This window comes from Takifugu rubripes, chromosome 10, assembly GCF_901000725.2.
Source record: "Takifugu rubripes chromosome 10, fTakRub1.2, whole genome shotgun sequence".
Classification (NCBI taxonomy): Eukaryota; Metazoa; Chordata; class Actinopteri; order Tetraodontiformes; family Tetraodontidae; genus Takifugu; species Takifugu rubripes.
The window spans coordinates 3,231,443-3,245,788 of record NC_042294.1 but is presented as its reverse complement, the minus strand read 5'-3'; the positions used below and the strand labels follow the sequence as shown (position 1 = coordinate 3,245,788).

Here is a 14,346-nt window from a genome sequence, read left to right as displayed (position 1 = left end):
AAACCTGCTGTCCCTTTAATCCCAATCACATGCTCCAGTCTCTGTAACAGGATGCTGTGATCAACTGTATCAAAGGCAGCACTGAGGTCCAGCAGAACCAGCATAGAGACCAGTCCATGATCTGAAGCTATGAGAAGATCATTAGTAGAAGAAATGCCATTTCTGTGCTGTGATGAGCTCTAAAGCCTGACTGAAACATCTCAAAAAGGCTGTTTCTCTGCAGGTGCTCCAGTAACTGCCACCACCTTCTCAAGAACTTTAGAGATAAAAGGAAGGTTGGATATTGGCCTATAATTTGCTAAGACATCAGGATCCAGTGATGTTTTTTTAAGCAACGGCTTAATCACTGCCACCTTTTTATATGCCATTTATATTTAATTGTATTATGCCCAAGGTTATGAACCTGAAGAAAGTACAAAAGACTAGTGATTGTGGTGCATAATCAATGTCCCCGTTAGTCCTCAAGGTTCCTACTGAGAGGACGATATCCTCATGAATGTTCTGTAATACATTAATTAAACCTCTGGGTTATATTAATTGTAGAGTCTGAGAAAAAACAAATGTCCCGCTGCCCAGTTAGCACAGTTCTGTAGCCAGAGAAATTAGCTTTCAGAATCAGAATCAGAAGCAGATTTATTGCCATTGTTCATGTAATACACAGTATTACACAAACTAGGAATTTGTCATGGTGTGACGCTGCGACATTCAACATAAAGAAGACCACACTAGAATAAGATAAATAAAATAAAATAAGACATATATACAGTATATACATAAATAGTAAGTGGTAAGAGGTAAGTGGTAAGAAATAGTGCAGGTCCATGCAGGAGTAATGTATTGTTCGTGAGTCCGACTGGCTGCTGTACATGGTGCTTAAGTGATAAGTCACTTGGTGTTCAGCAGCCTGATGGCAGAGGGGAAGAAGCTTTTGTCCATAAACTCAATAAAGTATCACAATATTACTAAATTGTCCTCATAACCCAGCTGTATATTGAATGTCAGGATATTTGGGTCTAGGGTACATCTTTTAGACACATCTGCAATGTCTTGATGGTGCCACACATTTGAGATTGTGACTGCTGGAATTGAGGCCTCTCTTAATTTAAAATTAAAAGTGTTTTCACATTTTGGTTTTACTTATCAACAATGCTGCTTGTCTTTTCAGATGGATTGTAGACATGGAAGGAGCACCAGGCACACTATACGAAGGAGAGAAATTTCAGCTGCTTTTCAAATTTAGTAGTCGGTATCCCTTTGACTCACCTCAGGTAAGCAAAAATAACTCCAGGTCAGATGTAGACTTCAAATGTTAGTGTGTAACATTGTAACAAAGGACATAAAAATTAGAAGAGCTGCTCAAACCTTTTGTTCAGCAGTTGACCAGGGAGTGATTTTTTTACTTTGGATTCCTTGCACAGCCCCCACCGACACCTCATTTAAAGAGATTTCAGTGGGACCTCTACTTACGAACGTCTCTACATGCGAAATTTTCAGGTTACGTCAGGAAAATATTTCCTCTTGTTACGAAAGAAATTTCAGGATACAAAAGGCAAAAATACGCTACCGCTGCTACTCGCAGCTCGCGGAGTTTAGCGAACGCAAACATGCTTGTAGCTGCTCTGCCATTGGCTATCGCCTAGCATCTTCCTGTAATCCCATTGGCTAGGAGGGACATCAATATGTACACGTTAGTGTGTATCCCAGCGTCTTCGGAATTTATTGTGGGTGTTCGTATGTTTGTCCATTAGATGGCGGTGTTACCACAAGTGCAGTCGTTGCTAAATTCGTTGCTAGTAATGACGGCTAATGTAAGATTAGCCTGTAATAAAGTTCATTTTGTTCCTGGAGAAGCCTTGCACTGAATTCCTACATTTATTGTGTGGTAATCTAATTGTAACATGTATTACATGTTTTGATGTATTTTTATGATTTATAAAAAAAATTATGTCCGAATTTTTGAGGGCTTGGAACGGATTGGGGCAGTGCTTGGGGCAGTTACGCCCCCCCCTAGGAAGAAGAAAACATTTTGCGCCCCCCCACTCTCCGCTTTGACTATAATTAGTATCATTTGTCTATGAAATTGTTATAAGTACACCCCTACATAACATTGTATCCTTATTAACATTAAAGAAAACAAAAAAAGAAAAAGAAAGAAATATAGGCCAACGTACAACAAAGAATAGCTTTATTAACATTGTTTTTTAGTCTGTAACAGAAAAGATTTAAAGTGCATCAATTAACTGTTAATTAATTTGTCTCATTATCTCTGTCTCCCTCCGCCTTTCTTTTCATCACTGTTAAGTATTTTTTCATGCTGTCTTGGTTTAGTCACTGCTCTTCATATCTCTTGCTCTGTGGTGTGTGCGCGCGAATGCTCGGTGCAAAAAAACTCTACACCATAGAGCTAATACTGCCTGCGCACACTCTGACAATGAGAGCGTCACTGCCCCCACTGTAGTGGATGTGCAATTACACTTTATTCTAGTACGGCAAAAAAAAAAAAAAACATGTTCTTCGGGGTCACACGCACCCCCCCTGGCATCGCACCGCGCGCCCCACTATTTGAGAAGGGCTGGATTAGGGCATTTACATGGAATGTAATTTTCAGGTTACGAAACAACGGAACCAATTAATTTCGTAAGTAGAGGTCCCACTGTACTTAAAATCAATCAGGAGGAGGCCAGCTCTATAAGAATAACGAACATGTCAGTGGGAAGAAAATTAGATAAACACCTGCATCTACTTAGCAACCAGGCTACCTTCTTCTCAAACAGAAACCCACGAGCTGCCGGAATGATCTCAGACTCCATGTGGGAGAGGAGAGGAAAGGAAAGGAAAGCAGAGCAAGAGAGTGCATTGTTGGTTTTATGGGCATCTCAAGGTTCAGCACTGTGTTGTGGAACTGTGATTGCAAAATGACACCTTTTAAATCCATAGCTGGCCATCAGACTCAAGTAAAATTATAGAGAAAAACAATATGCCCATGAGATCTTAAAGCATTGTATACATTATATATGTAGCCTTTTGAAACTGTTTCTGTCGTGAGTTTATTTTCAAGCCTCTACGTTAAGTGAGGGACACTGTCTGCCAAGATGTTTTAAGTAGGACCCATTTTTACTTTCATTTTCCATCTCAATGCACTCGCCATATCAGCCCCCAGTCTGAAGAGGGGGAGCTTTTTCCTTTGAGGCCAAATCTGGTTTGTTACCACAGCTTTTGCCCCCCTCTTCATCCTAGAGTTCCATGTTGTATAGGGCTACACCTAAGCTCAAACAAAAATAAGCCTTACCATCTGCAGTTGATGTTGACAGATCTTAACTTCTACAGTCTATTAGGGTAACACTGGAATGTCTCTCTATTTGTTACCACAGGTAATATTCACAGGAGAGAATATACCTGTCCATCCTCACGTATATAGTAATGGTCACATCTGTCTGTCAATACTCACTGAAGATTGGTCGCCAGCCCTCTCAGTGCAATCAGTTTGTCTTAGCATTATCAGCATGTTATCCAGCTGCAAAGAAAAGGTAAGTCATCTGTGATGGAGGGTTTGAATCATTAATGCCAATAAAGATGTATAATTCTTCTCAATAACCTTTTATTGTAGAACAAAACCCTACTCTATCATTTGAACAATGCGTTACTTTGTTTTATTGGTAGATTACCCATTAAAATTAAATTAATTAAAAGATGAAAACTCGAAAATACATAAATGTGATTTGATGATTACAGCTAGTGGAAGTGGAAGACATTAATTTACTTTCATTGTTGGATGATGGGTTTTTTTGACTGAAAAGGTTTGGCCCATACCAGAACCTGCCACTAGATATCAGCAACTGCGATTGAGTGATAGATATTTGTGGACTCGTCCATCTTTGTGCATTGTCCAACACCTCAGTGGAGATTCTCTTCTAAATAACCTGCTTAAACATTCAAAACTTTTTTTTTCTCTGCCACAGAGACGACCGCCTGATAATTCCTTTTATGTAAGAACATGTAATAAAAATCCAAAGAAGACTAAATGGTGGTATCACGGTATGTATCTCCCTGATTGAATGACATGTATAAAACTTGCTGCTTTAAGTTGTTATATCTCCATGTTTCTTTGTTTCACAGATGATACATGCTAATGTACAAATTTTGTAATAAGATGTAGAAGAAAGAAGTCCTACTGACCTTTGAAAGCACTTTTTAAAGATTCAGTCTCTGAACTCTGACCTTTGACTGGAACCATGGACACCATGCGTTGAAGGCTCTTGGCTGCAGTTTCCCAGTGGGTGCATGTTTTACGCGACTGTAATATAGAGAACTAAAATATCGGAACATTGAGATGCACCCAAGACGGATTGTTTTTTCCCTCTCTGGTTAAACATTTGGGATGCAGCGAGGAAGCAAGCAAGTACTAAGATGGTTCCAATTCCTCTTTTAATTATTTGTATTGTTACTTTTGTGCGTGGGTGCATTTTAAGTTCCTTGTGTTGTGCAATAATGATGGATGCATGCTGGGGCCTACACACAGATATTCAAATCAAATTTGGTTTCTGGAAGGGATTGACCATTAGAACCCCAAAAGAATGCATCATCTTTTTTTCCCCCTTTTTAAATCAGATTCACTGTAAAAATGTATTTAACTTCTAGCTTGATTCCTGGGTGTCTTACTTCCCACTCTAGAAAAGTCGGTACAGATGGAAATTAAAACAAATCAGTTCACAGTGCTCACTAGTCCATTGTTAATATGCATCTTCCATTTAAAAGATTATGAGACATCATAGTTGTGTGTGATCTGGGGTTTTTTTTGTATTATTATTATTTTTTTAAATGCCTCTATATTCTAAAATGTTTGATTTTAAGATTTGATTTCTTTTTGTACTGTTTTTCAACAAGCTGAAATTGGGTTGGATTTGGTGAGTCGCCATTTTCAATTTTTAAAAATTCTTATTTAATTTTAAATTCTTCAAGCGTGACGCTAAATGATAAAAGGGGATTCTTTACAGAAGTAGTTAAGCAACAAAGCCTTTGTGATTTCCCCTCTGGTCAGAGTTTTGGCTCAGGTACTTTTTTCAATAAAGATCACCTCTAAAATGATACCTATCAGATGTTTTGAATTTAACTCTATTTTCACCAAAAGAGACTGTTCTGTTGTGAAATAATATGTCTAAACCTATTGTACATAAGTATAAGTTGTTGGATGATTGCAAGGCATTAGCAGACAATGCAATTGAGGAATGAGTATAGGAGTGCATAACTTCTTATAGTATCTTTTACAGATTAGAATAAGTCTAGGCTCAACAAACCCTGTTGTTGGTATAAAAAGGAAAATATGTATAGCAGTTTTACAGTGGGGGTGCATGCATTTCAAAATCTCCTACTTTTTGTTATTGGCATCAGCCATTGTGACCAACTTTTAATCTCTCCATAGAGATAATGGATAATGGGATGTATTTCTACTGAGGCTGCATTGCATCTTTGTCCTTTCAGACCATAATCACTCCATTCCCAAAGATTGCCATCCAATTAACGATACTTGAATTTTCCATCTTTGGATATTTGTACTGCATTTGCTCTCTCCCCTCCCAGCCAGGGTCTAGCTGAGCTTCTTGAATGAGCCCGAATGAATGTGATGATGATCTCTACTGTAGAGTTTACCACAGCAAAGCGTTATCTCCAAGATTATATATGGATAATTTAAAGAAATGTATCTAACCAATGATTTTTTTTTTTGACTAGCTTCCTTATAATGGTCTTGTCTGCTGTCACAGTGCTGTGAAACTATGGGAAGGAAAATGTTGACCATAAATTTGGCAGCATTTGTGGTGGGATGAGAAGCCTTCACCCAGTGAGCAGTGGATCAGTGCAAACATGCAAGTGAATATGTTACATGGATGTGTGTGTGTGTGTGTGTGTGTGTGTTTTTTTTTTTTTTTTTTTTTTTAGTGTATTTTTCAATGTGGTTTGAACTCTTAGCTTGCAGATTGTGAGTGATAAACACTAATGAGTGTGTGTTATTTATTATGGATTTTTTTTTTCTGGGATGTTCAAGCTCCATGTAATAGGTGCCTGTTCATTTTCAATAAATGAAAAGATTCACTTTTATTCAGTTCTGCATTTTTTGTAAAATCCAGTTGAATTGAATTGACTTTATATATAAAATTGTATAAAACTCTCCCCTCTGATACAAAATCACTAAAACACATCAACCAATAAAACATGCAGAAAATGAAAGACAAGGTAAAACAACAGAGAAATGGTTGCAGAAATAACTTCTATAAAGTCTTGTTAATAATCAATGACTTCATTCCTAATGTACTAATGCAAGTGCCATCAAATTTTTATCATACTTTTTCGGAGTGTTATTTTTGTAAATGGTTAGATATTTTTCATCTGTATACGGTTTAGTATCCCCATCTAGTGGTTAACTGTTGTTACTGTAAATCTTAGCCTTAATTACTTTTTTCTTTTGACATAAAAACATTCCGGTGGAAATTGAAGCAGATTCTCTGAATAAACACTGTCTCCCACCCCGATATCCATAGTACTAACATTTTGAAAAGAAACTACTTCATGACAGAGACCATGCATGACTAAAATGCACCGTGACTGGCAGGGTCCATGTTCTGTTGCTGCCTATACAGTTCCGTGGTGTTTTTGTTTGTCTGTTTGAGCTAAAGGGGCTTCTTTGTTTGTTGATTCATTAATTTCTTTAAATATTACACTAAATGTGGAATTGCCCATTAAAAATGCATGTGCATATTGTATTTTAGCTATTTAAAAAGGACATGTCAAAGTGTTTTCATTAACAATATTTGTCCATAGTTTAGGGATAAATTACATTACTGCAATCAGAGGGAATTCTGCTGTAACATCAAACAAATTCACTAGACTAAAACTGTTTTGGAGGAAGCGAAGCAGGACTGAACCATTCACACATTCGAAGGGGGGTGGCTTCTCCATTCATAATAGACTTTAAACTGCACTCGTGGACACGAGGTAAACAATACTAAATATGCGACACTGCCCTCTTTATCAACACATAACTCTCACAATAGAAAATGTCAAAATTGACTTCATGTCCAACGTGGAACATTTTAATCACTTATTCACACAAATTACGTGGTGTGTTCCCTGTTCCATCCAGTTCTCTTTAGTGTTTGCCAATGTCGGAGGTGTAACTGGGGTTTCGCCCTGGACAAAGGTAAAATATAATTAATTATTCGTCCCATTGTTCCCAGGGAGTCTGGAATGTTTGCCATGCTGTCGGCAGTCTAAGTATGAGCTTGTAAATGACTTAAATCCCGCAGAGTTTGATGGAAAAATGGGCTGTGTAGAGATGTTAGCAAGAAGAGTGTTCGGCCGATCAGCCATGATGATTGTTAACCGGCTAAAGTAGCCTTTCAGGAGATGCTATATATTTTTTATTCATCATGACTCAATGCAGCCGTATGAATGTGACAGGAGGCACACCTATTAGTTGTGCTTGTTTGACTTTAGGAACTGACACTCACAGGAAATGTCATTTTAAACGATGGCAACATTAGCTTCCTGCTAAGATATACGTAGTCGCAGCTGTACCATAGGTTGCAGACGAGCCACCAGTTCTGTCTGTCAAACTTAACCTTGCATGATGTTTACGGAGCATACATAGGGTGGCTGTTTTACAATAGGTGTGTTAACGACTCCGTAAAAGGGCCATTACATCCACGTAAGAGTGTGACCCCCACAGTCAGGTATGTGCAAGATGCAAAAGCCATATTAAAAGCTTTAAAATCGATTGGATGAAGGGAATTAACCTTACAGTTGAGATGAATTGATTATATTGTCAAGCCAATCAACAGTTAGTTCTTGCACGCACCCGCATCTTAACACGATTGCTGTAGTGTAACATTAACTAGACAAATTTATTTTCCCTGCAAACTCGTTTCTGTCCCTGACAGCTTCCATAGCTCTTGTCAGTCTCAAATGAAATGTTATTGAGGGGTCATTGTCTTGTGCAGGCTGCTCACAGGATTCTCTCCCTTTTCCAGAGAGCTTAGCAGCAGTAACACAAGCAAAGCTCCTTCAAATAAAGCTTCATTGTCTGGGTGTATTAGCTCCCTGTGGGACAGGATTTGAGTTATGCCTGTGGCCACTATGGTTAAAGTCTATTTTTTGAGTTTGCAGAAATGTAAGAGATGATAATCATCAACATTAAGTATTATATGTATTATTATTCAACAAATTACATTTATAGGGTATGTTAATTTGTTAAAATTGTCTGTTTTATTTTTGTTTTTGTTTTTTTAGGAATAGAGCATGGCTCAAGTGAAAGTACAGACTTCAGCACCCCTGGCTGGACCTGGCCTCCCTCCCGGAGTTCCCCCAACGGCCATGGCCAGCCCAGGACCTCTGGGTCTGCAGCCCTCTGTCAATGGCACGGGTCCGGCTCCCACACCTGCCTGTCCAGCTCCTGCAGGCGGATTTGTGGATGCCCCTGTGTCTGCCACATCACCAGGTAGACCAAACAGGCTCTCTTCAGGGAAAGTTAAGGGACATTTACTTTTGGAGTCATTTATTTATTTTTTTGGTCGAACTGCATATTTAATAATTAATAACCAAGATGGTTACAACTTCTGTTTTTAATGCATGTCTCAATCTGATATTGTCCAAACCTTGCAAACCGTATGCCTGCTACAGATTCAGATTTTTAAAGACTGTTAAAGCAACTAAATTAGATAAGGCTACTATGATTTGGAAGTGCATTGTAGATCCTGCGAATAGAACTGTCTAACATTTGCCTAAGAAGAAATGTTAAGGAAACCCTTGCTTGTGTTGGAAATACAATGATCTGTCGTGAGCATGTAATATGCATCCTGTTGCACTGTGTCTTAGGCCCACCCCAGGAGAACATGGCAAACCCTAAAGAGAAAACTCCAATGTGTTTGGTGAATGAGTTAGCCCGTTTCAATAGGATCCAACCACAGTACAAGCTTCTTAGTGAGAGAGGACCTGCACACGCTAAGGTGAGGATTGCCAAAGGGCACTGATGTGGAAAATGTAGACTTTCTTTCTGCAGTTGTTTTTATTTCATGTAACAGGGACAGTGTACAATTACTCAGCTGCATTTACATAATATACATAATACATACAATACATACAGAATAATTTAGATTTGTCTAGCACCATCTAGCATAGATGTATTGCCACCAAGCAGCATGGAAAGATGATTCAACAGGCCTCACTTATTGTCCAGTTCTTTAATGTTAAATTTAGCTCTACTATGATGTCATCCTACTTGGGTATCTGACACAGTTATCCCAGCTGTCCTGCTATCCTGCCAAATAAAGGTGCACCTTAACCTACTGTACTAAGCTCTAATGCTAAGAAGAAAAGCAGCTCGAATCAACATGAAACAGCTCTGCTTCATGTATAGACATAACATAATATGATTGACTGATTTTTCGTGAATAGAAATTGGTCACTAAAGTTACGGCAAAAAGAAAATACAAATAGACTTTAAAGTAATGGATGGGGTATTCTTGAGTTTCACATTTCTGAGCACAGATATATGCTCAGCAAATGGAATGTGATGAAAAAAGCAATCAATGTTAATGCATCCCGCTCTGCTGTTCCAGATCTTCTCTGTTCAACTCGCACTCGGGGAGCAGGTATGGGAGGCAGAAGGTACCAGCATTAAAAAGGCCCAACACTCCACAGCTGCTAAAGCACTGGAGGAGAGTGTCCTTCCCAGACCAGCCCCCCGCTCTCCAAAAGTGGACATCAACAGTAACCCGGGTATTGTAACCCCAACAAAAACGTACTTTGTGAACTGAAGTAACATGTCAAAGCTTTGTCCACATTGCTGAACTCTAGGAATCTTTTAGGTTGCAAGCTTTCAGACATATTATAAGAAAACCATCAGAAGTATATGGTACAAATTTCAGGAAAAAAAAAAGTGTCGACAGTGGGCTAAGTGCTTTCAGATAACATCCAGTGAAAGCTGGCTAAGTGCAAACTTATGTTTTGTCAACTTAGTATCCCAGGTCTTAATTCCCCTGCCCTCTGTGGCATCTGTAATTTTGGAACATTTCTTATCCAACCTTTCTGAGGAATTAAGAAAACCCTGTGATAGGTTATGCAACCTCACTAGGGAGCTGTTGTATTAGAAGCTTATGTGTTATGTAAAATGAGACAGGTAGGGAAGTTCTGCTGTTTTTAGGTTGATAAACAACCTCTGTGAAGTCAATTGATAATCCTGACTTTTTAGAGAACAATTATCTTTACCACACATGCAACATATGATTTCTGCTTAATATTTACTCCAAATGTGCACATTTTTGCATTCAAAAACTATTATTACCTTCACCTACAGGCAGTATAACACCCACGGTGGAGCTAAATGGTCTAGCGATGAAAAGAGGAGAACCAGCGATCTACAGGCCTTTGGATCCTAAACCCATGCCCAACTATAGAGCCAACTATAACTTCAGAGGCATGTTCAACCAAAGGTGAGCCCATCACTGAACTAGCTCTAAAGTCATTAGGACACACATGGCATGGATACTCAGCTGGTACGTTTTTCCAACACGGGACTCAAACTGACTCTCAAAAATACAACAGAAATGGATTGTGCTGATTGACTTCAGCAAGACTTGCTCCTACAGATCTGGGAATGGGCAACAAATGGTGGAATACATCCCTGTGATGCAATTTTTTCAAGGAGGAGGCTGGAAGCCATCAAGGCAGTCCAGCATGAGTAATCATATGCGTAGATCAGAATAATGAAAGTCTAATTTAAGCTTTAAAAGGGTCTGTAAAGTTTCATGACCATTGCTGCCACACACATCACAATTTAGTCACAGTCCACATGTAGATGTTTGAAATAGTTGTGATGAATTCATACTTGGTGAAAACACAGAAGAAAGTGAGCTGTACGATTTCATCCACAGTAGGGCGGACATATTCTTGATCCGTTTTGGCCTGATCGCGCTGTGTCTCTTTGATCACAACGGCTCACATGCATGTCAGATGTGGCCCTCCGCTCCATGTGTTTTCTAAACTGATGAACATGCTGCACTCATGGGATCTTGTTGCATTCAGTCTCTGTCAGCTTTCTTTCTGGCTCTCGCTTTAGCTGTCCAGCCATTTCTACACCTCCATAAAAATGTCACAGAGGTGCAATTAATGATCCCCCCTCCCCAGTGAAGGAATTTTGTTTAGGAATTTGGACATGTTGACTGGCCTGACATGAATTCCAGGTACACTGACTACCTTTGTGCATGGTGGGCCTTAAAAAAATCAGCAAGTAAGGAGGGTTTATAAAAAAAATAATTGTAATGAATGCTGTGTAAAATAACATCTGTTTCTCGTGTTTAAAAGGCACGCTTGCTCTTTGAAGTTCTGTTTTTGGTGGAGAATCGTATCTGGCCATGTTGGTTTGATAAATGTTAAGAGTGATGAAAATATATTAATATGGTTGTCCTATGTTGTTACTGATATTCTAAGTATTATGATGGATTTTTAAATACAGAGACAGTGGGACATAAGTTTCACATTCAGTTTAAAGGAGATGGATTACCGTATTTTCACAACCATAAGGCGCGCCGTATTATAGGGCGCACCTTCAATTAACAGCCTATTTTAGAAATATTTTCATACACAGGGCGCACCGTGTTATAAGGCGCATAGCATAGAAACTGCGTAGTGCCTGTGGTTTCATGACGCGTTCACTAGATCGAGCTGCGCTAAAAGGAATGTCAATAAAACAGCCAGATAAGTCAGTCAAACTTTATTAATAGAATACAAACCGTCGTTCTCACAACTCTATTCACTCCCAAAACGAATAAACAGCTGTTTTATTATTTTTCCCGAGTGACGTAGTGTTTTCGCGTAACACAGTTCGTTTAATAACAGCGAGTTATAACAGGCAGTGCAACATTTTTATCACAAGTGGATAGTGGAGTTTAATAAATCTTCAATTTAGTGCAACATTTTTATCACGTAGTACCGTTGCGGTAAATCAAACGTTAGTGCAAACACAATATACGGTAACTCGAACTCTCGAAGTAGTGCAAAGCGATAGCAATAGCAATATAACAACGTTGTTCAAACGGTAATTTCCATATTCACAGTATGACCAGCCTTGTTAAGTTGTAAACACACAAAAGAAACGCGTAAAGATCACTTTATCAGTTCATTCCTCATCCAGGAATCCCTCGAATTCTTCTTCTTCGGTGTCCGAATTGAACAGTTGTGCTAATACGGCGTCCAACATGGCCGGCTCCGTCTCGTCAAAGTCGTCATCAGGGTCGGTGTCGCTGGTGTTGTCTGGCATTTCAGTGACAATCCCTGCCTTCCTGAAAGCTCGGACCACGGTCGATGCCCTGGCATTTACGATCCACTGGCAGATAGTGACGTATGACGCTCGGCGCCGTCTCCCCGTCTTGGTGAACGTGTGTTCGCCGTTCGTCATCCACCGCTCCCACGCAGTTCGCAGTCTAGTTTTGAATGCCCCGTTGACACCAATATCTAGCGGCTGGAGTTCCTTTGTTAATCCACTTCTTGCTTTGTTTCCTCGGAAGCTCCGTTGAGTCTTCTTTAACTGGCGCAGGTCGTCTTGTTGCTTCCTCCACTTCCGCACCATTGATTCGTTCACGTTAAATTCTCTTGCCGCTGCTCTATTTCCGTGTTCAACTGCGTGACTGATAGCCTTCAGTTTGAACTCTGCGTCGTAAGCGCGTCTCTTGCAAGGAGCCATTTTGGGGTCTTTACAGACAGAAATGGTTTGGGACTGAATTTACTGCTGTTACCTCGGCCACGCCTACTGACTACGGTAGCCGCGATTAACCAATATTACCGTAATCCATACAAAAGGCGCTCCGGGTTAAAAGGCGCACCGTAGATTATTTAGAAAATTCTAGGCTTTTAGGTGCGCCTTATAGTCGTGAAAATACGGTATGTGGCTTCGGAGCAACCAGCATGCCTGGGACAATAGGAAACTTTATTCTGTTGCTGTCTGTTTATTTAGGTTAATGTAAGACTTTCAAATACTGTACTGTATATTTTTAGAAGTGATGGTTTCCACTAGATGGCAGTGTTTTCTCATTGTAACACTGAAAGTCCTTCGTTTCTTGACTGAGAACCCATTTTGTGACACACACACACTGTAGGAATTGCTTTGTTTTATTACTGTTTTTCAGATTACAGCTAATTTTTAAATCGATAATGCTGTGTTTCTTCTTGCACAAACAGAAGAGTGTGATGTTGATTGTGATTGTACCACGGCTGATTTGTGTTTTAATTAAACTGGGGCTGATTGAACTGTCGATATGTGTCATTAAGATGCCAAATGTGTGGAATAGGGTTTTAAATTTTAGAGGTGTAGCCAAGGGACAAACGGGGGATCCATGAGTAGGCTCGGCTCTCATCAGCAGTCATTCCCAGCATCTGGCTCCCATCTTTTACAATTTGATCCATGCAGGAACAAACACGGGGTGAAAGACAAATGTCTGCAGGACAAATCTGTTTTCCAGCATGTCTGTTTTCCAGCATGTCTGTCAATGTCATATGTCACAGGGATAGGTTTCTAAGAGAGGCTGTTTCTGGCCTTCAGTAGTCTTTGTGAAAAAGAGAAAAGGATGAGGTGGTGAATATAGAACATATACATAAATATACAATTTCCCAAGGTCACTTATGTTTTCTTTAGGGCTCTTTCTTTCTGTATAGTGGAACCCTGTGCTAATGAAGGGGAGACCTTTTAAATATGAATTCTCATCATTAGATGACTGACTCTTTGCCAGCATGACAGGCCATATTGATAATCAGTCACCTTAATGATGCTGCAGCGGTTTCAACCAGCTCATGTTGTTACCTACTATGATGAATAAGAGTGATCCAGAGTCATGTTGATGGAAAATCTCACCATTAAAAGGGCAGCCTGGCTTTGATCCATCAGCGCTCTAATCACTGCCATGACCAGTATTGATTCATTCAGAAAGGGCCCTGATGAGAAGATATGGCAATAATATGAAATGTGCATTTATCAGCGTCTTAATGAATCTTATTAATGGTGAAAGGCCCCTGCATAATTTCTTGCCATCCACATCGTTGTCAAAAAAAGCGACTCATTTCTTAATCATGACCATGCCATTGTTCATCCTCAGATCTCCAGAATTATCAGCTAGCTCGGTCAGTCAGTGGAATGCTATAAAGTATTACATGGAAATGGTGTTTTACATGAATGATCTTGGAATTAGGAAAATATTTTTGCTATCAAGAACTGTGGTGACATCAACCCATTTCACGGCCAATTCCTGGCTCCACTGTTATCTTTGGAACACCTGACTCTGATGATTCAGGCTGGGCTTCTCTATT

General features: G+C 39.5%; 2 protein-coding genes across 7 annotated transcripts in view; both read left to right on the top strand.

The window, feature by feature from the left end:
* The window catches only part of ube2wb (ubiquitin conjugating enzyme E2 Wb), a 9,014-nt gene extending 2,921 nt beyond the window's left edge, over window positions 1-6,093 (top strand). The window contains exons 3-6 of the mRNA XM_003977348.3: window positions 1,166-1,268; window positions 3,372-3,527; window positions 3,960-4,035; window positions 4,117-6,093. Coding sequence (XP_003977397.3) covers window positions 1,166-1,268; window positions 3,372-3,527; window positions 3,960-4,035; window positions 4,117-4,130 — 349 coding nt within the window. The 3' untranslated portion in view covers window positions 4,131-6,093. The remainder of the gene's footprint in view (window positions 1-1,165; window positions 1,269-3,371; window positions 3,528-3,959; window positions 4,036-4,116) is intronic.
* An 875-nt stretch (window positions 6,094-6,968) lies between these two features.
* stau2 (staufen double-stranded RNA binding protein 2) overlaps window positions 6,969-14,346 on the top strand; it is a 65,245-nt gene continuing 57,867 nt past the window's right edge. For 5 of the 6 annotated variants that reach the window (XR_003889773.1, XM_011618497.2, XM_003977355.3 and 2 more), the window contains exons 1-6: window positions 6,969-6,987; window positions 7,136-7,192; window positions 8,281-8,488; window positions 8,866-8,996; window positions 9,609-9,768; window positions 10,346-10,481. Coding sequence is in view for 5 of the 6 variants with exons in the window: in XM_011618497.2 (XP_011616799.1) it covers window positions 8,290-8,488; window positions 8,866-8,996; window positions 9,609-9,768; window positions 10,346-10,481 (626 nt within the window). In the remaining variant the exon portion in view is untranslated. Of the gene's footprint in view, window positions 6,988-7,135; window positions 7,267-8,280; window positions 8,489-8,865; window positions 8,997-9,608; window positions 9,769-10,345; window positions 10,482-14,346 lie in introns of those variants that run through there. The other variant, XM_029842704.1, reaches the window with a different exon arrangement.